Source organism: Cyprinodon tularosa, unplaced genomic scaffold (assembly GCF_016077235.1).
Source record: "Cyprinodon tularosa strain WSP-4 unplaced genomic scaffold, ASM1607723v1 ctg1423, whole genome shotgun sequence".
Lineage (NCBI taxonomy): Eukaryota > Metazoa > Chordata > Actinopteri > Cyprinodontiformes > Cyprinodontidae > Cyprinodon > Cyprinodon tularosa.
Window position 1 is genome coordinate 77,274 of NW_024038247.1, and position 27,860 is coordinate 105,133.

Sequence of the window (27,860 nt, forward strand, 5' to 3'; positions counted from 1 at the left end):
TTATTATAAACGCTTACGACTAAAACCTGGTTTGATGAGCAGATTGGCTCCTCAGTGGTTCAGCACTGATGCATCTGTTGACCTGTAGCCTGCTGCTAAAGGAAAGCTCTGTGTCCAGATGGCCGCTCACACTGAGCCTGGTTCTGCTGGAGGTTTCTTCCTGTTCAAAGGGAGTTTTTCCTCTCCACTGTCGCTACAAGCATGCTTAGTGTGAGGGATTGCTGAAGAGTCAATGAGTCGATGCAATCAGCTGGTTTTCCTTAGATAGAAAACTTTGAATCAATCTGACTGGATGATCTGGTTGATCTGGAAAGTGACCTGAGATTCGTCCAGGTAGACGGCGTCCTTGGAGGATGCAGCCCATGATTCTGAAGTGATTATAAGAAGCAGAAGTACTAAAGAATTAAATTTGGCTGATGTAGCAGTAGGTGTAATATTTGCCATTATACATGTTCTTAAAAGTCAGAGATAGTATTTCTTTAACCATTTATTGTCAGGATGTTAAACACATTAAGGTGACAGTGCTGATAGCGTTCTCTAAGTGCAGCTCAGAGGCATATCTTTCTGTTCTTTATCCAGTCCTTTGAACAGTCCAGATGGCAGCAAGCAGAGGCCCAGGAGAACAAGACAACGCCTTTCTGGTCCGACTACCTTCCTCACTAATTACACTAATTACAATCAAAAATGAGCGACTAATAATGTCTGAGTGTTTATTTCTGCACTGAGAGCATAGTAACAGTGAGGCGACCCTGGAGGAGGTGGTGTTCCATGCATTCCTCCTGCAGGTACGGACCCTCAGCCATCTCTCTGGATCTCTGCACCTCAAACATCCCTTTGGTAAAGCTGCCCAACAACATGGGGATTAAGAATTGCCTTCAGTCAGCATGCAGCTGCTGGTATCCTGGGCCAGATCTGTGCAGGCTGTGGGTTCTAGTTGTTTGGGTTCTATGTTTGTGTGTGTATCCATGTATTAGTTCTACTGTATTTGTTTGTTCCCAGATTTCTATGTTTTGTTGCGTAGTTTGGTCTGAAAGGCAACACAACGTCTCAATGATGCTGTTGAAAGCTACAGTGTTTATAACATTCTTTATTTCATCATTTTAAGCAACAGTTGCTCTATTATTAAAGCATCAACTAAACCTGGGTGTGCAGGTGGTGCAGTGGTTGGTGCGCCCCACCCACATCAGAGGCCTTAGTCCTGGATACGGCCACCCTGGGTACGAATCTGACCTGTGGTCCTTCCCTGCATGGCTCTCATCCTCCTTTCCTGTCAGAAAAATGAGCCACTAGTGCTGAAAAAACTAAAAACAACGTTTCTGCATCAGGCGACATTTTATAGATCCGCCATGTTCTTCACTGTGATTCAGATGCTTCCATTGAAGAGGCGCCGACAAACTACTTTACCGCCGCAGTTCTTCAAAGCCATTTACTGATCATCATCATCTTCATCATCACCATCTTCACTTTGTGTTTAATGGCTCAGATCTTGTCCAGATGCAGGGGATCCACAGTTTCTGCTGTTGAATCTGAGGAAATACAAAAAAGTGCAAAAACTAAGTTCACTATCATCTCATTTTAAGACCCTAACCGACATAAAAAATATTGATTTGAAAGCTTAAGAATTGGCCGATGGTGAACCAGAAACTTTTCTGATTTTTAAATACTTTAATTGATTTTGATTCAGTAGTTTTAAAAACATTTTATTGTATTTACTGTTGGTCTTAAAGCTGCAGTATGTAAATAAAAGTTAAGCTTCACTTAATACTGGGAGAAGGCAGAGGAGCCAGGATTTCTTCCATAGATCACCTGCCTTATGCTGTGATCACATAATGATCCTTTTATCTAAAAACAATGTTTTCCATAAATATAACATGCTTCAGCTTTACCTTATAAAGTGTCGGGAAGCCTTCCAGGGATTGGTGCTGTGAATTAGCTACAAATGATGTGATGCTGGCATCAGATTCTCCTGATCTGCGTTTCTCGTATAATGAAAATAGATGTATGTATGTGTTATAATAAAAAGCATTATCCAACTATCCTTCTGCTTCAACATGGAAATGCAATAGTCACCTGTGAGGCCTCTGGTTTACAGGATGGGGACTGGGTGTCCAGTTTCTCCTGAAGAACCTCCAGGAATGGAACCAGACGCATGTGTTTTCTGCCTTTCCCTCAAGTCACTGACAGGTCCATCCAAACTGACTCCTAGTTAAAGTACAAGTGTCTCATTAACATGGACTTTGGTCCTATGAAAGCACTAAATCATTACTGAAGTTGCTTTTAGAGACCTGATTTTCAATAGTTAAAGAAGCAGTTATATGAAAGCAAATTTAAAATGAACATCAGGCAGACACTAATATATAAGATAAACCCAGAAGTAAGGGTGTGTCTATAGATCAGAATAAATGTTTAATAGATGCATCATTAATTCATAATAACTTCAACAAATTGAATTATGTGATAAAACCTTTGTTTCTGAGGGAAGGACCCAGCTTTCAATACACTGGTTGGATTTGGCCCCTGCAGGTTCATCTGTGCTCCGATCTGAAGGAACTGCGCCGCGCTGCCATCAGTCCAGCGGCGCATCAGAAAAACTCCCAACGCAGAAATACACTGCATAGATCTGAGCGATAATCCCAGGATCATTGTTGGACTTTCTACATCAGCCACATGATTTTTCTGTAGAACCCATCGATGCAGCCACTAATTGCATTTCCATTGGGTTTTAATTTGTCTTCTCCATCAACAGGCCGCATCTCATTGGGTCCCACTGAATGATCTGCTCTGCGGACAAACCTTCGTCTTTTAGTCTCTCATTGGTTGCATCACATTCCTTCTACTGACGTTAAGAGAATACTTCTGTTTCAGGCAGGTTGCTCGGTAACTGATCCCTTAAGTTAATCAGAAATAGCTAAATGCACGGTAGCGGCTGGTGTTTACTTTGTCCTCCTGATCAGGGCTGCACTTTGTAATCCTCTAAGACTCACTGAAATATTGTGTTTGGCAGCAAGGAAATATTATATTACTTCACAGCGGTGGCCGTCTGTAGAATCCTTCAGGATAAGATCATCTGCAGGTGTGTTTGCAGGATCGGAGGGGAAGGAAGGAGACACTGGATATTTACTGAATGATGAACAAACAGTACAGAGTCAGTAACATAGATGACATCAGCAACTTTCAGAGCAAAACATTCCGCCATCTTGACCAGTCTTTAAAATCTGAGTATTTCTGCCACATGAGCCACGATAGGACAGAACGACGTAAAGGTTCCCACCATGTGGAGGTTCCCGCCACATGAAGGTTCCCACCACATGAAGGTTCCCACCACGTGGAGGTTCCCACCACATGGAGGTTCCCACCACATGGAGGTTCCCACCACGTGAAGGTTCCCACCACGTGAAGGTTCCCACCAATTGAAGGTTCCCACCACATGAAGGTTCCCACCACATGAAGGTTCCCACCACATGGAGGTTCCCACCACGTGAAGGTTCCCACCACATGGAGGTTCCCACCACATGGAGGTTCCCAACACATGAAGGTTCCCACCACATGAAGGTTCCCACCACGTGGAGGTTCCCAACACATGGAGGTTCCCACCACATGAAGGTTCCCACCACATGGAGGTTCCCACCACGTGGAGGTTCCCACCACAGGGAAGTTCCCACCACATGAAGGTTCCCACCACATGGAGGTTCCCACCACATGGAGGTTCCCGCCACATGGAGGTTCCCACCACATGGAGGTTCCCACCACATGAAAGTTCCCACCACATGGAGGTTCCCACCACATGGAGGTTCCCACCACGTGAAGGTTCCCACCACATGAAGGTTCCCACCACATGAAGGTTCCCACCACATGGAGGTTCCCACCACATGGAGGTTCCCGCCACATGGAGGTTCCCACCACATGGAGGTTCCCACCACATGAAAGTTCCCACCACATGGAGGTTCCCACCACATGGAGGTTCCCACCACGTGAAGGTTCCCACAACATGGAGGTTCCCACCACATGAAGGTTCCCACCACATGAAAGTTCCCGCCACATGGAGGTTCCCACCACATGGAGGTTCCCACCACATGAAAGTTCCCACCACATGGAGGTTCCCACCACATGGAGGTTCCCACCACGTAAAGGTTCCCACCACATGAAGGTTCCCAACACATGAAGGTTCCCAACACATGAAGGTTCCCACCACGTAAAGGTTCCCACCACATGAAGGTTCCCAACACATGAAGGTTCCCACCACATAGAGGTTCCCACCAGAAAACGGACAAACATAACCTGAATGATCAGCTAGTCTATTGGCAGCGAGGGCTGGCCGATCATTCAGTAATGATCTATTTCAATCCATAGAAGTTTGGTTCAGTAGAAAAAGAAAACGACGTCCTCCCAACCAATCACAGACGCAGACCCGGTAAGCTCAGTCAGCCGTCACAAAGTTCAAAGCACTTCTTCTTTTTTAAGAATCACAGTTTTGGTAAAATGTTGGTTGAAAGGTTGCATTTGAATCTATTTATTTTTAGCACTAAGCAGCAGCATTAAATGCTCATGGCTACTATCGTATGCTCTGGATTTTCTGACCATTACTCATATTGATTAATAGGATTTCTATTTTATCAATAATCCTTTTTTCTAGATGGTTCAGCTCTATTTGCACCATTGTTACACATATGATAGATTCTATTGTCAGATGTTGACATATAATGTGCAGAACTCACAGCAGGGCCACACTGTGCCCCCCCCCACAGATGAAACAGACGCTTCCTCTACAGGAAGCTCACTGAGCCTATGAGACGATTTCAACTATTTAACCAAAGTGAAATATAGTTGGAGTTATAACTTCCAATTTGGGAGTTTCTGAGCGATACATTCTCCGTCTTATGCGCCTTACTGTCGCTAATCAAGGCAAGTTATCTGAAATTGAAGTGAAAATGAACCTAAGAAGCAATGTTTTCACAGGGTTAACTAACTCAGCAACATTTGCTTGTGAATCTGCAAGCAAAGCTTCTGGGGTGTTCTTCTCCTGTCATGTATAACGGCCAACTGTTGTACGACAGAGTATTAGGGTCAGGCTAGAGGGTTTTATTTTTCTTCTATTTTGAGAATAAAGTTGTGAAATTATGAGAATAAAGTCTGTGACCAGATAGATGACTTGATAGAGCCAGGTGGGATGGAAAGCTTCCAGATGCTTCTCTGCCACGAGGAAGAAGTGAGGAGAGTCACTGAAGTGGACCCAAGCACCAGAGGTCACAGCTTGGAAAACTCCTTCAGGTGAGAACCAGTCCCCCATGTGGCATCAAAGCTTAGCTCAACATTTTTCACAATGTTATGAACTAAACCAACTTGCTGTCGGGTCCACCAGAGGAGAACACAGCTCAACAGACTGAATCCTCAGACAAAGACTTGGAGAGTTTTGATCCAGAAAGGCAACATTCCAACATAACTGATGATCTGCTAGAAGTTGAGCACTGTCCTAAAGACCCGCCATGTCCTTCACCTCATGAGAAATTCCCTGTCATGTTTCTGGACTGTGGGAGGAAGCCAGAGTACCCAGAGAGAACCCACACATGCTCAGGGAGAACATGCACACTGCAAACAGACCCCAGGCCCAGAATCGAACCCGGAACTGCAGCCATCCATAAAATCCATAATATTGACAGACGGTTCTCACTGAGTTAACGGCTCCTGTGATTAAACAGAACAAAGTAATGTGATTCAGCTTATCTGATCCCAGCCTGGTGGATGTTAGGGGGGGGGGGGGGTTATAACTCAGGATGCAAAAAATTCCACCAGTGACATTTTTTCCACCTTAAACATGTTAGAAATCATTGGAAAGCTGAGATTCAACCACCAAGTTCATTTTATGGACACAGCCAGCAAAGCACAGTTAGAAATGAACATAGCAGGATGTCAAAGTGTAAACAAACAAAGCAGCCAAGGCTACGGCCCTTTGAAGGCGGCCGTTTTATAATCCTTTCTTTAATTGTTTAAACCTTATTCATCCATGAGGGTCCACAGATTAACAGTAATCCAGCATATTAGTAATGAATATATTCCATGATGAGAAAATCGAATAAAACATCCGGTTGTTGACATCAGAAAAGTTAGCAGGTCATAATGCTCAGCATCTGGCTAATATTTACTTCTAATACTTATTTCCTCGGTTGTTAGCCTGCGATGTTTTGTAAGGTTCTTTACATCATCTTTTTATCTAAAAGACACACGAGTCTGCATATTTTTATGACGCAATCTGAGCGAGATAAAGTCTCTGTCCGAATTCATGGGCTGCGTCCTCAGAAGGTCAGATTCAAAGGCCGATGATGTCATAGCACGGCGCCGAGGTCTGGTTGGATTCAGAGACTCCTCGTTATGCGGCCGACAAATGCGTCCTTATTTTAGCTCAATTTAAAGGACGGGTCCGATGCATCCTCCATAACCCTGGGTATCCCAGGATTCATTGCGAGACCAAGATTTGCTCATATCATTCTATTCAGTTTATTTCTATAGCTCCAATTCACATCATGTCATCTCAGGTCACTTTCCAGTTCAACCAGATCATCCAGTCAGATTGATTCAAAGTTTTCTATCTAAGGAAAACCAGCTGATTGCATCGACTCATTGACTCTTCAGCAATCCCTCACACTAAGCATGCTTGTAGCGACAGTGGAGAGGAAAAACTCCCTTTGAACAGGAAGAAACCTCCAGCAGAACCAGGCTCAGTGTGAGCGGCCATCTGCTGAGGCCCACTGGGGTTCAAGGAGACAGAAGCAGACATAGAAAAAGAAGCATAGATACAAAAGGCAACTGTCAACCAGCTCCACAGGCGGCCCCGTCCAGGAAACACACAGCCAGGCAGACGAGCTCCGAGCCAGCTCCCATGTCAGAGGATGAAGAGAGCACATCCAGTTAGTCTTTCTACACCTTTAATTGAATAGAATAGAAAATCCCTTTATTGTCCCACAATGGGCAAATTTACGGCAGCAGAAAGATTATTGAAAATGGTCACACAAATGAGGACCTTTGAAAATGTATAAGAATAACATTATAGGGAAGAGTTAAAATATGAACAACACAATTTTCTAAAGTTTTTTAACAATATCAAACTGTTCACCTGGAGAATAAATAACCAATATGCAGATATGGACATTTTTCCAGTAATGAATATTTGAAAATAGCAGCAACATCAGAGATGTGCAGAATGACAGCAGCAGGTTATTTAACTGACTAAGGTTCGCAGAGCTGCGCACTTTGAAGCAAAATGCTAGGAAACTGGAGAGAAAATATCGCTCCACAGGCCTGCGAGAGTCCTTCCTAGTCTGGAAAAATAGTTTACTGCTGTATAAGAGGACCCTTTCTAAAGCAAGAGCAGCATACTTCTCCTCATTAATAGATGAGAATAAGAATAATCCTAGATTTCTTTTTAATACAGTTGCCAAACTCACCCAGAGCCATAGCTCTGTTGAACCGTCCATTCCACCTGCTCTTAGCAGCAATGATTTTATGGGATTCTTTATAAATAAGATTGATCTTATTAAAAATAAGATCATAAGCACTCCTCTATCCGCGATTGTACCTGAGGTAGTCATGGAATCTGAACCGGGTTTAGACCGCTTTGATCCAGTTGAACTTTCTGAATTAGCAAAATTATTGTCTTCATCTAAGCCTTCAACTTGTATGTTAGATCCAGTTCCAACCAGGTTATTTAAGGAGGTATTCCCTTTGATCTCCTCCTCCATTTTAGATGTGATTAATCTATCTCTGTTACAGGGATATGTACCTAAAGCTTTTAAGGTTGCTGTAATTAAACCTCCGCTTAAGAAACCGTCTCTTGACCCAGATGACTTGGTCAATTATAGACCTATATCCAATCTTCCTTTCTTATCCAAAATTCTTGAGAAAGTAGTTGCCAAACAAGTTTGCGATCACTTCCACCATAATGAACTTTTTGAAGAGTTTCAGTCTGGCTTTAGAGCTCATCATAGCACTGAAACAGCTCTGGTGAAAGTCACTAATGATATTCTCATGGCCTCAGATAATGGACTTGTATCTGTGCTCGTCCTGTTGGATCTCAGTGCTGCATTTGATCCAGTTGATCAGAATATTCTTTTAGAAAGACTTGAATATTTTGTTGGAATTAAAGGAACAGCTCTAGACTGGTTTAAATCTGATCTATCTGATCGATTTCAGTTTGTTCATGTTAATGATAGATCTTCAACACGCTCACAGGTTACCTGTGGAGTACCACAGGGATCAGTGCTAGGACCAATTCTCTTTACTTTATACATGCTCCCAATCGGTAGAGTTATTAGACAGCATGGGATTAATTTCCACTGTTATGCTGATGATACCCAGCTATATCTGTCTATAATCCAGATGAAGCTAACCCATTACATAGATTACAGGCATGTCTGAAGACAGAAAAACCTGGATGACTCTTAACTTTCTGCTTCTGAATGCAGACAAAACAGAAGTTATAGTCTTTGGACCAGAGTCTCTGAAAAAGAAACTGATTAGTCAGCCACTTCATTTGGATGGGATTAAACTGATTTCAGATAATAAAGTAAAAAATCTTGGTGTTGTTTTTGATCAGGACCTGTCATTTAAATCCCAGATCAAAGAGGTTTCTAGAATTTCCTTCTTTCATCTGAGGAATATTGCAAAAATGAGCAATCTCCTGTCCAGGGGTGATGCTGAGAAACTAGTCCATGCATTTGTTACTTCAAGGCTGGACTATTGTAATTCTTTACTATCAGGAAGTCCACAGACTGTAGTTAAAAGCCTTCAGCTGATCCAAAATGCTGCAGCCAGAGTTCTGATGAAAATGAAAAAGAGAGATCATATCTCTCCTATCCTGGCTTCTCTTCATTGGCTTCCTGTTAAATCCAGAATAGAATTTAAAATCCTCCTTCTCACATATAAAGCCTTAAATGGCCAAGCTCCATCTGATATCAGAGATCTGATTGTTCCTTATGTTCCTAACAGAGCACTTCGCTCTCAATCTGCAGGTTTACTAGTGGTTCCTAGAATTTCTAAAAGTAGAATGTGAGGCAGATCTTTTAGTTATCAGGCTCCTCTCCTGTGGAACCAACTACCAGTTTTAGTCCGTGAGGCAGACACCCTGTCTACTTTTAAGGCTAGGCTTAAAACTTTCCTTTTGATAAAGCTTCTAGTTAGAGTGGCTCAGGTTATCCTGATCTATCTCTATAGTTCTGCTGCTATAGGCTTAGACTGCTGGAGGACATAGGGACCCCTTTTTCATCATTCTGCTTCATTCTATCTCTATTCTCCCACTCTGCAGAATCTGTTAGTTCAATCTCTAACGTTCTGCTCTCTCTGCTTTTTCTCATAGTAGCTTCATCTGGTCTTTTCCTGTTTGGCTGTGACTCCATCCTGGAGAGAAATATCAGCTGTGCTGCTGCCATCAACACCTTTGTTTCTAGATGCTGGAGCTTGGCCTGTTTTCCAGTGTAGTCCTGTTTCTCTAACTGTGACTAACTGGATGTGCTCTCTTCATCCTCTGACATGGGAGCTGGCTCGGAGCTCGTCTGCCTGGCTGTGTGTTTCCTGGACGGGGCCGCCTGTGGAGCTGGTTGACAGTTGCCTTTTGTATCTATGCTTCTTTTTCTATGTCTGCTTCTGTCTCCTTGAAGCCCAGTGGGCCTCAGCAGATGGCCGCTCACACTGAGCCTGGTTCTGCTGGAGGTTTCTTCCTGTTAAAAGGGAGTTTTTCCTCTCCACTGTCGCTACAAGCATGCTTAGTGTGAGGGATTGCTGAAGAGTCAATGAGTCGATGCAATAAGCTGGTTTTCCTTAGATAGAAAACTTTGAATCAATCTGGTGAACTGGAAAGTGCCTTGAGATGACATGTGTTGTGAATTTGGCGCTATAGAAATAAACTGAATTGAATTGAATTATAATTACATTTGATTTTATCTGTTCCTGCTCCCGCTGGTTGGAACCTTTATTCCACTCTGGAATAAATCAGTCTTTGTTCACTTTGTAATAATTTTTTTTTTTTTAAAGTTAAAAAGAAACAGTTTTGAAAAGTTCGGTATTGATTCTTTTCCTGCTTTGTGTGTCAACTGACACGGTTGCTAGGCAACATGTTAGACCTGGTCGTATTCACAGCCAAAACTCTTCCGGTCTCCTTATTTTCAAGGACTTCGAAGGATCCAGTCCAGGTAGACCGCGTCCTTGGAGGATGCAGCCCATGAATTGGAACACAGCCTAGTTGTATGCGTTTGGACTCGGGGCTTCGTTTCCCATGATCCTTTGCGGATGACGCCGGCGCTACATCCCGCCCGTTGAATAGATATGTCCCAGAATGCTTTGCACTCGGCCCAAGAAGAAGAGGCGTCATGATGCAGCCCGCTGGCGGTTAAAATGCTTATTCTGGTGAAATTAGGACATAAATCATCTTAATCCGAATAAATAAAATCTGTTCCCATTAATCTGCCGATAGCCGCTCATGGTTCTCCAGAGGAAGGTTTCCAGGAGAACCTAGCTTGTAGCTAACAGCTAGCTAACAGCTAGCTAGCTGCGCTCTGCAGATTGTTGGTGAGTTTCTGTCGGAGCAGCCGCCGCCATTAAATCCACTCAGATCCAGGAGCTGGACCGAACCGGGACTCGGTGCTGAGAACCACCGAACCAGCGCTAGTTTTAGCCTCTCTTATGGGTTCCGGCGGAGGAGCCGCCGCGCTTCTCCGTCCCTCCTGCTCTGGTTTAGCCTGCTAGCTGCTGCGGCTAACCCCTTAGCTCCCCTGCTGCTCCATTAGCAGGAACCCGGAGAAGGTTCTGATCAACCCGAACCGGGATGGAGCGACTCATGGGGCCAGATCCACAGAACAAACCCAGAGCAGTGGACCTGAACCCTGCTAGCTAAGGTTCGCTGATTGGAAACACGTTAAAGTTCCGATTTAAAGCGAAAGCAGCGGCAGGATGAGCCAGAGGAACCAGCCTGGGTTACAGTGCTTCAAACCCGGAAGCTGAGCTTTAAACTGGGATGATCTCCAGGAGTGATGCTCATTCCAGGAGCGGCTGGTCCTGGTCCTGAAGGAGCATCACTCCTGGATGTCCGCTGCTGTTGTCATTTAGTGGCTGCACGTGACTACAGCTGGCATGGATGGACTGGACTGTTCAATCTGGACTGTTTAATCTGGACTGCTTAATCTGGACTGCTTAATCTGGACTGTTTAATCTGGACTGGACTGCTTAATCCGGACAGTTTAATCCGGACAGTTTAATCTGGACTGGACTGCTTAATCAGGACAGTTTAATCCGGACAGTTTAATCTGGACTGGACTGTTTAATCCGGACAGTTTAATCCGGACTGTTTAATCCGGACTATTTAATCCGGACTATTTAATCCGGACTGCTTAACCTGGACTGCTTAATCTGGACTGCTTAATCTGGACTGCTTAACCTGGACTGCTTAATCTGGACTGCTTAACCTGGACTGTGTAATCTGTAATAAACAGGTGGTTTCTCGTCCGTCCGCTGCAGGCTGGTCTGGTCACCATGGCGACGGACGTGGGCTCGCCGCAGCGCTTCTTCCACATGCCGCGGTTCCAGCACCAGGCGCCGCGGCAGGTGTTCTACAAGCGGCCGGACTTCGCGCAGCAGCAGGCCATGCAGCAGCTGACCTTCGACGGGAAGCGCATGAGGAAGGCTGTGAACAGGAAGACCATCGACTACAACCCGTCTGTCATCAGATACCTGGAGGTACGCCGCTGTCCGCCCGCTGGGCTCAGCGCGGTTCTGACCCGCCTTAACCACTCCACTTTGCCTGTTTTCAGAACCGCCTGTGGCAGCGGGACCAGCGGGACCTGAGGGCCATCCAACCGGACGCCGGCTGCTATAATGACGTGAGTCCTGACGGTGGCGAGGCCCGGCCCGGGCGGGCGGTCTGGGTCAGAACCTGACTCTGTGTTCTCTCTGCAGCTGGTTCCCCCGCTGGGCATGCTGAACAACCCCATGAACGCCGTCACCACCAAGTTCGTCAGAACCTCCACCAACAAGGTCAAGTGTCCCGTCTTCGTCATCAGGGTGAGCCGCCGCTGCCGTGTCGCATCACTTCCTGTTTGTGTTTGGATCTAAGCGGTTCTGCTGGTTCTGTGTGCAGTGGACCCCTGAGGGCCGGCGCCTGGTGACCGGAGCGTCCAGCGGAGAGTTCACCCTGTGGAACGGACTCACCTTCAACTTTGAGACCATCCTGCAGGTAAAGGTCCACAGGCAGGGCAGCCGGGCCCTCCAGAACCGCTGCCGGTTCTATCAGACCCGTGGGGGAGATGATTCAGAACTGTTCTCTGGACTCCTGAAGCGGTTCCAGGTCCAAACGGTGTCAGCCCGCTGTGATCTGATTGGTTGCAGTCACCAGTGATGTCATGCTCTAAACTCATTCCACTGGATCGTCTTTAGAACCCTCTAGAGAACCCGGTCTGTCGGTCTGTGGTGCAGCAGAACCTCGGTTCTCTGTGCGGTTCTGGTTTGAGCAACCACCTAACCCCCCGCCCCCCTCTGTGTCTGCAGGCCCACGACAGCCCGGTGCGCGCCATGACCTGGTCCCACAACGACATGTGGATGCTGACGGCGGACCACAGCGGCTACGTCAAGTACTGGCAGTCCAACATGAACAACGTGAAGATGTTCCAGGCTCACAAGGAGGCCATTAGAGAAGCCAGGTTACCTTCCTTCCTCTCTCTGTAGCTCAGGCCACCAGGGGGCGCCGCTCCCTGCTGCAGCCAGCTGCTCATTACTGCACCAAGGGCCCAGTTCTGAATAAAGTTATCCTCCTCACACTGGGCCAGCCCCGTGATCAATAAAGGGATCAATAAAGTTCTGCTAGGGATCAATAAAGTTCAGTTAGGGATCAATAAAGTTCTGCTAGGCCCGTTGGAAAGATAAAGTTCTGCTAGGGATCAGTAAAGTTCTGCTTGGCCCGGTTTGGTTCGGTTCTCTCTGCAGCTGATGTTTAAATCCAGCTCCCACTGCTGCGTCTGCAGCTCAGACTACGTTTCCCATGATGCAGTGGGGCTGTAGAGAACCTCCTTCAGTCATGTTGACCCTGAGATTAAAGGTTCTGATAGGTTCTAGTGGAACTCAAAACGCTTCCAGAACCAGAGGAAGGTCCGATGAGTTCTCAGACCAGCCGGATCAGAACCGTTCTGGATTGGAGCCACTGAGCTCATATTGAGTTGATTCTAGGGCTGCAACTAACGATTATTTTAAAAATCGATGAATCGGCCGATTATTTTTTCGATTAATCGATGAATCGGACAAAAAATATTTTTTATATTAACCTCTTTATTCCAAAATAAACATTTTGGACAGAACAAACAAGCACACAAGTACAGGTTGCTCATTAACTGTACTGGTGCAATATGAAAAATAAATGTTTGTGTTAAAACTACGCAAACTTACATGAGAAATGTAGCTGTACATCCACAAAATATAGGCTACTTTGTTTCATAAAGCGCAAAAAAAGACATTTTTGTTTTTTAAAGCCCCTAAGGGGTTCAAACAATAGGCCCCCCCATTTCAACAAATGAGTTTTTTTAGACTAGAAGAGTTCTGCCTTTTAAGACAGGAAAGTATAGCAGTTAAAGTTGCTACTTGAGAAAATACTGAACCATAGAGATAAAAATAGCCCTGTGATTCAAATTATAAATTGTATTTGGAATAAAAATGAGAGAACTAGGGGTGGTAAAAAACACATCCTCCAAAGACAGATATTTACATGGGAATGTGGCAGATAATTAATTGACATATTACTGATCTTGCTGGATTTTATTCTGCTTTACTTCCATAAATTGCAGGATCTTCTTTACTTTATCTTTGCCAGAAGATTTAAACTTGAAAAGCCTTGCCCTCATAATTTGCAAGTTAATTTATTTATAAAGAAAATATAAACGCTGCTTAAGCTAATTCAAATGAAATTAAAAGTAAAATAAGTAGCCAACCTTATCACTGTCTGTAATCTACTAACACGGTAAGGAAAGCATCAGATGAGCTACCTGAGAAACTAACGTTACGTTTCCCCCACTTTAAAACCAAACAAACATGGCCGCTCACCCTGCTGATCAGCTCTCTTCACCGCCATCGAAGGCTCCAACGTGTTTCCTTTTCAGCTGCTGCATCATAACAGTGGCGCTTCCGCGCCATGTTCATTTGTTTTTACAAAAGTTGTATGTTACGACTTTTTTTACTTTACTATTTAATTATTGTGATCAACTTGCGCGCTTCATTTGCAGTCTGGACGCTGAGGGTAAACATCCCACGGCAATGGTGACGGCGGCAGCGGATGACGCATTAATCACGCGACTCAACTAATCGATGATGAAATTCGTTGCCAAAGCTTTTAAAAGTCGATTTTATCGATTCGTTGTTGCAGCCCCAGTTGGGTCAGCTCTGGTTCTGGTTCCAGTTCTTGGATTATCAGCATTTCTGAAGGTCCAGTGATGGGGCGGGTCGGATCAGAACCAGGATTCTGCTCTGTCCAGATGGGGCCGACCGGGTCAGCGCTGTTAGCCGGTCCAGTAGCTCGGTGCTCCTTCCTGGGTTCTGCTGACAGACTGTCTGCTGCTCCTGGACCCAAACGGTCCAGGAGCAGCAGACAGTCCATCAGAACCGTCGGTTTGGGTCAGAGGAGCAGAACCTTCAGCTCCATTCTCCAAACCGGGTCAGAAGCTGGAGGCTGTTCTTCTGGACCGGTTCTGATGGATTCAGAGCTCCGTGAACGTCTGCCGCCGCTCAGACCCAGCTGCAGCGTGGCGGTTCTGTTTCTACAGCTCCATGACCCGCAGCCTCAGAACCTGTGGTGGTTCTGCTTGGATCCTCCAGAACCGGCCCTAATGGGCCCATCAGAACGCTGGCTCCGACCCTGAGCTCTCCATGTGATTCTGACCCGGATCAATCTGGGCTCCATGATCAGAACCTTCTTTACAGAAGAACTGGTTCCAGAATCGAGGTACCGCCCCCACCTGAACCCGGTTCTGGATCCAGTTGGACCTCTGCTCTATCTGTTGGTGATGGCAACCAGAGGACAACAGATGGTTGCCATGGAGACCATGTCTGGTGTTTCACCCTGGCTCACCCAGAACCACCCAGGCGGCGGGTCGGAACCACCCAGGCGGCGGGTCGGAACCACCCAGGCGGCGGGTCGGAACCACCCGGGCGGCGGGTCGGAACCATCAGGGCGGGGGGTCGGAACCATCAGGGCGGCGGGTCGGAACCATACGGGTCAGAACCACCCGGATGGCGGGTCGGAACCATCCAGGCGGGTCGGAACCACCCGGGCGGCGGGTCGGAACCATCCGGGCGGGTCGGAACCACCCGGGCGGCGGGTCGGAACCATCAGGGCGGCGGGTCGGAACCATACGGGTCAGAACCACCCGGATGGCGGGTCGGAACCATCCTGGCGGGTCGGAACCACCCGGGCGGTGGGTCGGAAACGGTTTGGTTTCAACTGATGAATCTTCTCAGAGGATGATGATGATCACGGTTTCTTTAGCAGGCAGCTTTACAGAACCAGAACCATTTGGACCCAGTTTACGAGCTGCTGGTTCTTCTCTAACAATCCTTTCAGAACCGGTTCTGCTCGGAGGAACGTCTGAAAACCCAGGTGGTTCTGATCATATCCCGACCAGAACCTTCAGGGTTCTGCTGGATCTCATCTGATCCTCCTTCAGAACCTTCCTTTTGACCCGTTTTAGCCTGGCCCGTCCCACTCCCGGTTCTGGTTAAACCGGGTCTCGGGCCAGCAGGTCCGGATGTTCTGCTGCTGATCGGGTCATGCGGCTCATTCTGTCTGGTTCTGATCCATGTTGGATAGAATCTGACCAGGTCCGGCTGGCTAACAGAACCCGTTCGGATCTTTCCTGTAAGCCTGGTCCCAGGTCCGATTTAGAAGAACCGCTCTTTGATCTTATCCAGCCAGGTGTTAGCCTCTCAGACTGGGTCAGAACCAGAACCAAGGCTCAGACCCGTCCAACCTGCGGCACCAGAACTGTAAGGCAGACAGACGTGGTTCTGGGGGATCAGGTGGTGCTGCTTCAGATCGGACCTGTGCCCTGTGGGTGCAGTGACGGCGCAGCAGCAGCAGGGGGCGGGGTTCTGGATGACTGCAGGGCGGGTCGGTTCTGATGGTCCAGAAGTCTAACTCTGCTCCTCCTCTGCAGCTTCTCTCCCACCGACAACAAGTTTGCCACCTGCTCCGATGACGGAACCGTCCGGATCTGGGACTTCCTGCGCTGCCACGAGGAGCGGATCCTCAGAGGTACTGGTTCTGTTGCTGTCGCAGGACGGCGCCGTGGCGTCCCGCTCCAATGAGCCTGTTCTGTCCTCGTTCAGGTCACGGCGCCGACGTGAAGTGTGTGGACTGGCACCCGACCAAAGGCCTGGTGGTGTCGGGCAGCAAGGACAGCCAGCAGCCCATCAAGTTCTGGGACCCGAAGACGGGCCAGAGTCTGGCCACGCTGTAAGTGGACCAGAACCCGTCTGAACCTTCCTGGACCTTCAGAACCTCACTGTCCCGCCTCTCTGTCCTTAGCCACGCCCACAAGAACACAGTGATGGAGGTGAAGTGGAACCTGAACGGGAACTGGCTGCTGACGGCGTCCAGAGATCACCTGTGTAAGCTGTTCGACATCCGCAACCTGAAGGAGGAGCTGCAGGTGTTCAGGGGCCACAAGAAGGAGGCTACAGGTGGGTCAGGGGCCACAAGAAGGGGGCTACAGGTGGTCAGGGGCAACAAGAAGGAGGCTAAAGGTGGTCAGGGGCCACAAGAAGGGGGCTACAGGTGGTCAGGGGCCACAAGAAGGGGGCTACAGGTGGTCAGGGGCCACAAGAAGGGGGCTACAGGTGGTCAGGGGCCACAAGAAGGATGCTACAGGTGGGTCAGGGGCCACAAGAAGGAGGCTACAGGTGGTCAGGGGCCACAAGAAGGGGGCTACAGGTGGGTCAGGGGCCACAAGAAGGAGGCTACAGGTGGGTCAGGGGCCACAAGAAGGCTACAGGTGGTCAGGGGCCACAAGAAGGAGGCTACAGGTGGTCAGGGGCCACAAGAAGGGGGCTACAGGTGGTCAGGGGCCACAAGAAGGGGGCTACAGGTGGGTCAGGGGCCACAAGAAGGCTACAGGTGGTCAGGGGCCACAAGAAGGGGGCTACAGGTGTTCAGGGGCCAGAAGAAGGAGGCTACAGGTGGGTCAGGGGCCACAAGAAGGAGGCTACAGGTGGGTCAGGGGCCACAAGAAGGCTACAGGTGGTCAGGGGCCACAAGAAGGGGGCTACAGGTGGTCAGGGGCCACAAGAAGGGGGCTACAGGTGGTCAGGGGCCACAAGAAGGGGGCTACAGGTGGTCAGGGGCCACAAGAAGGAGGCTACAGGTGGGTCAGGGGCCACAAGAAGGGGGCTACAGGTGGTCAGGGGCCACAAGAAGGGGGCTACAGGTGGTCAGGGGCCACAAGAAGGGGGCTACAGGTGGTCAGGGGCCACAAGAAGGATGCTACAGGTGGGTCAGGGGCCACAAGAAGGAGGCTACAGGTGGTCAGGGGCCACAAGAAGGGGGCTACAGGTGGGTCAGGGGCCACAAGAAGGAGGCTACAGGTGGTCAGGGGCCACAAGAAGGAGGCTACAGGTGGTCAGGGGCCACAAGAAGGGGGCTACAGGTGGTCAGGGGCCACAAGAAGGGGGCTACAGGTGGGTCAGGGGCCACAAGAAGGCTACAGGTGGTCAGGGGCCACAAGAAGGGGGCTACAGGTGGTCAGGGGCCACAAGAAGGGGGCTACAGGTGGTCAGGGGCCACAAGAAGGAGGCTACAGGTGGTCAGGGGCCACAATAAGGAGGCTACAGGTGGTCAGGGGCCACAAGAAGGAGGCTACAGGTGGGTCAGGGGCCACAAGAAGGAGGCTACAGGTGGGTCAGGGGCCACAAGAAGGAGGCTACAGGTGGGTCAGGGGCCACAAGAAGGCTACAGGTGGTCAGGGGCCACAAGAAGGCTACAGGTGGTCAGGGGCCACAAGAAGGCTACAGGTGGTCAGGGGCCATAAGAAGGGGGCTACAGGTGGTCAGGGGCCAGAAGAAGGAGGCTACAGGTGGGTCAGGGGCCACAAGAAGGATGCTACAGGTGGGTCAGGGGCCACAAGAAGGAGGCTACAGGTGGGTCAGGGGCCACAAGAAGGGGGCTACAGGTGGGTCAGGGGCCACAAGAAGGAGGCTACAGGTGGGTCAGGGGCCACAAGAAGGCTACAGGTGGTCAGGGGCCACAAGAAGGAGGCTACAGGTGGTCAGGGGCCACAAGAAGGGGGCTACAGGTGGTCAGGGGCCACAAGAAGGAGGCTACAGGTGGTCAGGGGCCACAAGAAGGAGGCTACAGGTGGTCAGGGGCCACAAGAAGGGGGCTACAGGTGTTCAGGGGCCACAAGAAGGAGGCTACAGGTGGGTCAGGGGCCACAAGAAGGAGGCTACAGGTGGGTCAGGGGCCACAAGAAGGCTACAGGTGGTCAGGGGCCACAAGAAGGGGGCTACAGGTGGTCAGGGGCCACAAGAAGGGGGCTACAGGTGGGTCAGGGGCCACAATAAGGAGACTCAGATCAGGTGGGTCAGGGGCCACAAGAAGGAGGCTACAGGTGGGTCAGGGGCCACAAGAAGGGGGCTACAGGTGGGTCAGGGGCCACAAGAAGGGGGCTACAGGTGGGTCAGGGGCCACAAGAAGGGGGCTACAGGTGGGTCAGGGGCCACAATAAGGGGGCTACAGGTGGGTCAGGGGCCACAATAAGGAGGCTACAGGTGGGTCAGGGGCCACAATAAGGGGGCTACAGGTGGGTCAGGGGCCACAATAAGGGGGCTACAGGTGGGTCAGGGGCCACAATAAGGAGACTCAGATCAGGTGGGTCAGGGGCCACAGGAAGGAGGCTACAGGTGGGTCAGGGGCCACAAGAAGGGGGCTACAGGTGGGTCAGGGGCCACAAGAAGGGGGCTACAGGTGGGTCAGGGGCCACAAGAAGGAGGCTACAGGTGGGTCAGGGGCCACAGGAAGGAGGCTACAGGTGGGTCAGGGGCCACAATAAGGGGGCTACAGGTGGGTCAGGGGCCACAATAAGGGGGCTACAGGTGGGTCAGGGGCCACAATAAGGAGACTCAGATCAGGTGGGTCAGGGGGCCACAAGAAGGAGGCTACAGGTGGGTCAGGGGCAACAAGAAGGAGGCTACAGGTGGGTCAGGGGCCACAAGAAGGGGGCTACAGGTGGGTCAGGGGCCACAATTAGGAGGCTACAGGTGGGTCAGGGGCCACAATAAGGAGGCTACAGGTGGGTCAGGGGCCACAATAAGGACGCTACAGGTGGGTCAGGGGCCACAATAAGGAGGCTCAGATCAGGTGGGTCAGGGGCCACAATAAGGAGGCTCAGATCAGGTGGGTCAGGGGCCACAATAAGGAGGCTAGAGGTGGGTCAGGGGCCACAATAAGGGGGCTACAGGTGGGTCAGGGGCCACAATAAGGGGGCTACAGGTGGGTCAGGGGCCACAAGAAGGGGGCTACAGGTGGTCAGGGGCCACAAGAAGGGGGCTACAGGTGGGTCAGGGGCCACAAGAAGGCTACAGGTGGTCAGGGGCCACAAGAAGGGGGCTACAGGTGGGTCAGGGGCCACAAGAAGGAGGCTACAGGTGGGTCAGGGGCCACAAGAAGGAGGCTACAGGTGGGTCAGGGGCCACAAGAAGGCTACAGGTGGTCAGGGGCCACAAGAAGGGGGCTACAGGTGGTCAGGGGCCACAAGAAGGGGGCTACAGGTGGGTCAGGGGCCACAATAAGGAGACTCAGATCAGGTGGGTCAGGGGCCACAAGAAGGAGGCTACAGGTGGGTCAGGGGCCACAAGAAGGGGGCTACAGGTGGGTCAGGGGCCACAAGAAGGGGGCTACAGGTGGGTCAGGGGCCACAAGAAGGGGGCTACAGGTGGGTCAGGGGCCACAATAAGGGGGCTACAGGTGGGTCAGGGGCCACAATAAGGAGGCTACAGGTGGGTCAGGGGCCACAATAAGGGGGCTACAGGTGGGTCAGGGGCCACAATAAGGGGGCTACAGGTGGGTCAGGGGCCACAATAAGGAGACTCAGATCTGGTGGGTCAGGGGCCACAGGAAGGAGGCTACAGGTGGGTCAGGGGCCACAAGAAGGGGGCTACAGGTGGGTCAGGGGCCACAAGAAGGGGGCTACAGGTGGGTCAGGGGCCACAAGAAGGAGGCTACAGGTGGGTCAGGGGCCACAGGAAGGAGGCTACAGGTGGGTCAGGGGCCACAAGAAGGGGGCTACAGGTGGGTCAGGGGCCACAAGAAGGGGGCTACAGGTGGGTCAGGGGCCACAATAAGGGGGCTACAGGTGGGTCAGGGGCCACAATAAGGAGACTCAGATCAGGTGGGTCAGGGGCCACAATAAGGAGGCTACAGGTGGGTCAGGGGCAACAAGAAGGGGGCTACAGGTGGGTCAGGGGCCACAATTAGGAGGCTACAGGTGGGTCAGGGGCCACAATAAGGAGGCTACAGGTGGGTCAGGGGCCACAATAAGGACGCTACAGGTGGGTCAGGGGCCACAATAAGGAGGCTCAGATCAGGTGGGTCAGGGGCCACAATAAGGAGGCTCAGATCAGGTGGGTCAGGGGCCACAATAAGGAGGCTAGAGGTGGGTCAGGGGCCACAATAAGGGGGCTACAGGTGGGTCAGGGGCCACAATAAGGGGGCTACAGGTGGGTCAGGGGCCACAATAAGGAGGCTACAGGTGGGTCAGGGGCCACAATAAGGAGACTCAGATCAGGTGGGTCAGGGGCCACAATAAGGAGGCTCAGATCAGGTGGGTCAGGGGCCACAATAAGGAGGCTAGAGGTGGGTCAGGGGCCACAATAAGGGGGCTACAGGTGGGTCAGGGGCCACAATAAGGACGCTACAGGTGGGTCAGGGGCCACAATAAGGAGGCTCAGATCAGGTGGGTCAGGGGCCACAATAAGGAGGCTCAGATCAGGTGGGTCAGGGGCCACAATAAGGAGGCTAGAGGTGGGTCAGGGGCCACAATAAGGGGGCTACAGGTGGGTCAGGGGCCACAATAAGGGGGCTACAGGTGGGTCAGGGGCCACAATAAGGGGGCTACAGGTGGGTCAGGGGCCATAATAAGGGGGCTACAGGTGGGTCAGGGGCCGAGCGGGACCAGGTGGGAGCAGGAGCTAGCGTTGTGGGTAAAGCTTGGTTTATGGCGCTCTAAGCTCCTCCCTCAGTGAGGACAGTTTCAGCTCAGAGCGATTAGGGGAATCAGTAAAACATGGCGGACACAGCGCCCCCTGCTGCTGCTGAGGGTTCGCAGTCATGAACATCTAGAGACTTCCTGTTATTTAGCTGATATTTCTCCCCACTATCAACAGGTGGAGAGGTCAGGGGTCAGGACAGTAGCTAGCACAGACAGCGTTTAGAAGTTAGCAGCAGCAGGAAGCGTTTCCTGTGTGAATCAGCCAATGAGCAGCATCTGAGGCTCCGCCCCCTGCAGGTCCTGATCTAACCCTCTGGTCTCTGTCCTTCCATCAGCCGTCGCCTGGCATCCTGTCCATGAAGGCCTGTTCGCCAGCGGAGGCTCAGACGGCTCGCTGCTCTTCTGGCATGTGGGGTAAGAACGCTGGAGCAGCAGAACCTCTCTGGGTTCTGACCCGGCAGTCATCAGCCTGTCTCTGTGTGTCGCAGCGTGGAGAAGGAGGTGGGCGGCATGGAGGTGGCTCATGAAGGGATGATCTGGAGTCTGGCCTGGCACCCGCTGGGTCACATCCTCTGCTCTGGTTCTAACGACCACACCAGGTAGGCACGCCGGTACCGGAGCCGTTTCAGTCCAGAACCGGATCACTCCGCTAACTTCTCTGTCGGTTCTGTTCTGCAGTAAGTTTTGGACCAGGAATCGACCCGGGGACAAAATGAGGGACCGCTACAACCTGAACCTGCTGCCCGGCATGTCAGAGGACGGCGTGGAGTACGGTAAGCCGCAGGCGGCCAGACGCAGCAGACGGTCTGCGCTTCAGAACCTTCAGAACCTGCGTGTGAACGCTGTCTCTGTGTGCAGACGACGTGGAGCCCAACAGCCTGGCCACCATCCCTGGGATGGGAATCCCCGAGCAGCTGAAGGCGGCCATGGAGGAGGAGCAGAGCAGTAAGTAGTGGAGACACGGCTCGGCCCGGCTCGGCCCGGCCACCAGAACCGCAGCCTCAGGTCTTCCTCCGTCTGCAGGCAAGGAGGCGGCCCTGGACGTGGAGATGTCCATCCCTGGACTGGACTGGGGCGTGGACGAGGTGATGGGCAAGGACTCCAAGAAGGTTCCCCAGAAGAAGGTCCCCTACGCCAAACCCATCCCGGCTCAGTTCCAGCAGGTACGCTCTACCCCCCAACCACGCCGCCGCCATGTGACCACGGCCGCTGACGCTGGGTGTTTACCTGCAGGCCTGGGCGGAGAACAAGGTTCCCATGATGCCTCCGTCCTCAGAGATGTCCAAAGAGCGAGCCCTGGAGCAGAAGGTGGACGGGAAGAAGAAGACGCAGGCGGAGCTGGAGCAGGAGATGGCGGCGCTGCAGTACACCAACCCTCAGCTGCTGGAGGTAACCGCTGCTTCCCCTCAGTCCAGACGCTACAGGAGCCGCTCTGCGGGGTCGGCTCTGCAGGAGCCGCTCTGCGGGGTCAGCTCTGCGGGGTCTGCTCTGCGGGGTCAGCTCTGGGGGTCAGCTCTGCGGGGTCAGCTCTGCGGGGTCAGCTCTGCGGGGTCAGCTCTGCGGGGTCCGCTCTGCGGGGTCGGCTCTGCGGGGTCGGCTCTGCGGGGTCAGCTCTGCGGGGTCAGCTCTGCGGGGTCCGCTCTGCGGGGTCAGCTCTGCGGGGTCCGCTCTTCCTTCCTGTCCGGGTCCATCAGGTCGGGCAGCAGGGAAAGCTGGCTGGTTCTGCTGGAAATGGATGATGGATGTGGGTCAGCGTTAAGGCCCATTCATACCTCACGTTTGGCCTGCACGTCCGTATTTCTGTCCGTACGTTCTATCCGTTGACTCCTTCATACCTCCGTCCGTTGAGGTGCGCAATAACCCGTATTTCCTCTAGGTGGCAGTGCTGGGCGCCAATGATTCGTCATTGATCAAAACATGGCGATGGTCCAAGACCTGATTTTGTTGACATTTTGTACTAAAAACTCAATAGCGCCCCCACCGTTTCCGGTAGTATTGCTCCGTATTGATCCGTTTCGTCCGTAAGCGTAAGCTCCCAATTTTCGTGTCAAAGTACGGACGAAATCGACGGTTAGAACGTATGAAACACTCCACACGTATCCGTATCCGTCTTTTACGTGAGGTATGAATGGGCCTTTAGTCTGTCTAACCGTTGCTCAGATTGCAGTGGATCTAGATGAGAACTATAGAAATCTGAAACGACGGCCCTGAATGGTTTGATGATGGATTCGTACTGTAGTGGTAATAAACACAAACGCTTCATTCATCAGGTGCACAGAGCAACATGTTAAGGAGGCATCTGGAAGCTAAATTATATTCAGGGTTTCCATTAAATTATTTTTTAAAGAAGGCCTTAACTGGCATTAAAATTCATTAAATGTGGTTATTGTGGCATTTAAAATGCTTTAATAATAATAATAAAAGTTCTAATTAAAGGAGTGGCTAGTTGGTTAAATCAGCTGTCAGGGTTTAGATGGGGAGGTGGCGGCCTAGTGGTTGGAGCTCTGAGGTTCTGAGTTGGAGCCTCACAGACTGCCACTCAGGGTCAGACCTTTAACCCCAGACTGCCACTCAGGGTCAGACCTTTAACCCCAGGCTGCCACTCAGGGTCAGACCTTTAACCCCAGACTGCCACTCAGGGTCAGACCTTTAACCCCAGACTGCCACTCAGGGTCAGACCTTTAACCCCAGACTGCCACTCAGGGTCAGACCTTTAACCCCAGACTGCCACTCAGGGTCAGACCTTTAACCCCAGACTGCCAGTCAGGGTCAGACCTTTAACCCCAGACTGCCACTCAGGGTCAGACCTTTAACCCCAGACTGCCACTCAGGGTCAGACCTTTAACCCCAGACTGCCAGTCAGGGTCAGACCTTTAACCCCAGACTGCCACTCAGGGTCAGACCTTTAACCCCAGGCTGCCACTCAGGGTCAGACCTTTAACCCCAGACTGCCAGTCAGGGTCAGACCTGTAACCCCAGACTGCCAGTCAGGGTCAGACCTTTAACCCCAGACTGCCACTCAGGGTCAGACCTTTAACCCCAGACTGCCAGTCAGGGTCAGACCTTTAACCCCAGACTGCCACTCAGGGTCAGACCTTTAACCCCAGACTGCCAGTCAGGGTCAGACCTTTAACCCCAGACTGCCACTCAGGGTCAGACCTTTAACCCCAGACTGCCAGTCAGGGTCAGACCTTTAACCCCAGACTGCCACTCAGGGTCAGACCTTTAACCCCAGACTGCCAGTCAGGGTCAGACCTTTAACCCCAGACTGCCACTCAGGGTCAGACCTTTAACCCCAGACTGCCGCTCAGGGTCAGACCTTTAACCCCAGACTGCCACTCAGGGTCAGACCTTTAATCCCAGACTGCCACTCAGGGTCAGACCTTTAACCCCAGACTGCCACTCAGGGTCAGACCTTTAACCCCAGACTGCCACTCAGGGTCAGACCTTTAACCCCAGACTGCCACTCAGGGTCAGACCTTTAACCCCAGACTGCCACTCAGGGTCAGACCTTTAACCCCAGACTGCCACTCAGGGTCAGACCTTTAACCCCAGACTGCCACTCAGGGTCAGACCTTTAACCCCAGACTGCCACTCAGGGTCAGACCTTTAACCCCAGACTGCCACTCAGGGTCAGACCTTTAACCCCAGACTGCCACTCAGGGTCAGACCTTTAACCCCAGACTGCCACTCAGGGTCAGACCTTTAACCCCAGACTGCCACTCAGGGTCAGACCTTTAACCCCAGACTGCCACTCAGGGTCAGACCTTTAACCCCAGGCTGCCACTCAGGGTCAGACCTTTAACCCCAGACTGCCAGTCAGGGTCAGACCTTTAACCCCAGACTGCCAGTCAGGGTCAGACCTTTAACCCCAGACTGCCAGTCAGGGTCAGACCTTTAACCCCAGACTGCCACTCAGGGTCAGACCTTTAACCCCAGACTGCCACTCAGGGTCAGACCTTTAACCCCAGACTGCCACTCAGGGTCAGACCTTTAACCCCAGACTGCCACTCAGGGTCAGACCTTTAACCCCAGACTGCCAGTCAGGGTCAGAGCTTTAACCCCAGACTGCCAGTCAGGGTCAGAGCTTTAACCCCAGACTGCCAGTCAGGGTCAGAGCTTTAACCCCAGGCTGCCAGTCAGGGTCAGACCTTTAACCCCAGACTGCCAGTCAGGGTCAGACCTTTAACCCCAGACTGCCAGTCAGGGTCAGACCTTTAACCCCAGACTGCCAGTCAGGGTCAGACCTTTAACCCCAGACTGCCACTCAGGGTCAGACCTTTAACCCCAGACTGCCACTCAGGGTCAGACCTGTAACCCCAGACTGCCACTCAGGGTCAGACCTTTAACCCCAGACTGCCACTCAGGGTCAGACCTTTAACCCCAGACTGCCACTCAGGGTCAGACCTTTAACCCCAGACTGCCACTCAGGGTCAGACCTTTAACCCCAGACTGCCACTCAGGGTCAGACCTTTAACCCCAGACTGCCACTCAGGGTCAGACCTTTAACCCCAGACTGCCACTCAGGGTCAGACCTTCAGGGTCAGACCTTTAACCCCAGACTGCCAGTCAGGGTCAGACCTTTAACCCCAGACTGCCACTCAGGGTCAGACCTTTAACCCCAGACTGCCACTCAGGGTCAGACCTGTAACCCCAGACTGCCACTCAGGGTCAGACCTTTAACCCCAGACTGCCACTCAGGGTCAGAGCTTTAACCCCAGACTGCCAGTCAGGGTCAGAGCTTTAACCCCAGACTGCCACTCAGGGTCAGACCTTTAACCCCAGACTGCCGCTCAGGGTCAGACCTTTAACCCCAGACTGCCACTCAGGGTCAGACCTTTAACCCCAGGCTGCCAGTCAGGGTCAGACCTTTAACCCCAGACTGCCAGTCAGGGTCAGACCTTTAACCCCAGACTGCCAGTCAGGGTCAGACCTTTAACCCCAGACTGCCAGTCAGGGTCAGACCTTTAACCCCAGACTGCCAGTCAGGGTCAGACCTTTAACCCCAGACTGCCAGTCAGGGTCAGACCTTTAACCCCAGACTGCCAGTCAGGGTCAGACCTTTAACCCCAGACTGCCAGTCAGGGTCAGACCTTTAACCCCAGGCTGCCAGTCAGGGTCAGACCTTTAACCCCAGGCTGCCACTCAGGGTCAGACCTTTAACCCCAGACTGCCACTCAGGGTCAGACCTTTAACCCCAGACTGCCAGTCAGGGTCAGACCTTTAACCCCAGACTGCCACTCAGGGTCAGACCTTTAACCCCAGACTGCCACTCAGGGTCAGACCTTTAACCCCAGACTGCCACTCAGGGTCAGACCTTTAACCCCAGACTGCCAGTCAGGGTCAGACCTTTAACCCCAGACTGCCAGTCAGGGTCAGACCTTTAACCCCAGACTGCCGCTCAGGGTCAGACCTTTAACCCCAGACTGCCACTCAGGGTCAGACCTTTAACCCCAGACTGCCACTCAGGGTGAGACCTTTAACCCCAGACTGCCACTCAGGGTGAGACCTTTAACCCCAGACTGCCACTCAGGGTCAGACCTTTAACCCCAGACTGCCACTCAGGGTCAGACCTTTAACCCCAGGCTGCCAGTCAGGGTCAGACCTTTAACCCCAGACTGCCAGTCAGGGTCAGACCTTTAACCCCAGACTGCCACTCAGGGTCAGACCTTTAACCCCAGGCTGCCAGTCAGGGTCAGACCTTTAACCCCAGACTGCCAGTCAGGGTCAGACCTTTAACCCCAGACTGCCAGTCAGGGTCAGACCTTTAACCCCAGACTGCCAGTCAGGGTCAGACCTTTAACCCCAGACTGCCAGTCAGGGTCAGACCTTTAACCCCAGACTGCCAGTCAGGGTCAGACCTTTAACCCCAGACTGCCAGTCAGGGTCAGACCTTTAACCCCAGACTGCCAGTCAGGGTCAGACCTTTAACCCCAGACTGCCAGTCAGGGTCAGACCTTTAACCCCAGACTGCCAGTCAGGGTCAGACCTTTAACCCCAGACTGCCACTCAGGGTGAGACCTTTAACCCCAGACTGCCACTCAGGGTGAGACCTTTAACCCCAGACTGCCACTCAGGGTCAGACCTTTAACCCCAGACTGCCACTCAGGGTCAGACCTTTAACCCCAGACTGCCACTCAGGGTCAGACCTTTAACCCCAGGCTGCCACTCAGGGTCAGACCTTTAACCCCAGGCTGCCACTAAGGGTCAGACCTTTAACCCCAGACTGCCACTCAGGGTCAGACCTTTAACCCCAGACTGCCACTCAGGGTCAGACCTTTAACCCCAGACTGCCAGTCAGGGTCAGACCTTTAACCCCAGACTGCCACTCAGGGTCAGACCTTTAACCCCAGACTGCCACTCAGGGTCAGACCTGTAACCCCAGACTGCCACTCAGGGTCAGACCTTTAACCCCAGACTGCCACTCAGGGTCAGACCTTTAACCCCAGGCTGCCACTCAGGGTCAGACCTTTAATCCCAGACTGCCACTCAGGGTCAGACCTTTAACCCCAGACTGCCACTCAGGGTCAGACCTTTAATCACAGACTGCCACTCAGGGTCAGACCTTTAACCCCAGACTGCCACTCAGGGTCAGACCTTTAACCCCAGACTGCCACTCAGGGTCAGACCTTTAACCCCAGA

General features: G+C 51.6%; 1 protein-coding gene across 4 annotated transcripts in view; it reads left to right on the forward strand.

The window, feature by feature from the left end:
• The first annotated feature begins 10,302 nt into the window (after positions 1–10,302).
• wdr33 (WD repeat domain 33) overlaps positions 10,303–27,860 on the forward strand; it is a 29,628-nt gene continuing 12,070 nt past the window's right edge. For 2 of the 4 annotated variants that reach the window (XM_038278629.1, XM_038278628.1), the window contains exons 1-14: positions 11,515–11,718; positions 11,793–11,861; positions 11,938–12,042; positions 12,119–12,214; positions 12,526–12,677; positions 16,173–16,270; positions 16,345–16,471; positions 16,544–16,698; positions 21,554–21,632; positions 21,707–21,817; positions 21,897–21,991; positions 22,077–22,163; positions 22,242–22,381; positions 22,452–22,607. In XM_038278629.1, coding sequence (XP_038134557.1) covers positions 11,515–11,718; positions 11,793–11,861; positions 11,938–12,042; positions 12,119–12,214; positions 12,526–12,677; positions 16,173–16,270; positions 16,345–16,471; positions 16,544–16,698; positions 21,554–21,632; positions 21,707–21,817; positions 21,897–21,991; positions 22,077–22,163; positions 22,242–22,381; positions 22,452–22,607 — 1,674 coding nt within the window. Of the gene's footprint in view, positions 10,555–11,474; positions 11,719–11,792; positions 11,862–11,937; positions 12,043–12,118; positions 12,215–12,525; positions 12,678–16,172; positions 16,271–16,344; positions 16,472–16,543; positions 16,699–21,553; positions 21,633–21,706; positions 21,818–21,896; positions 21,992–22,076; positions 22,164–22,241; positions 22,382–22,451; positions 22,608–27,860 lie in introns of those variants that run through there. The other 2 variants (XM_038278627.1, XM_038278626.1) reach the window with 2 other exon arrangements.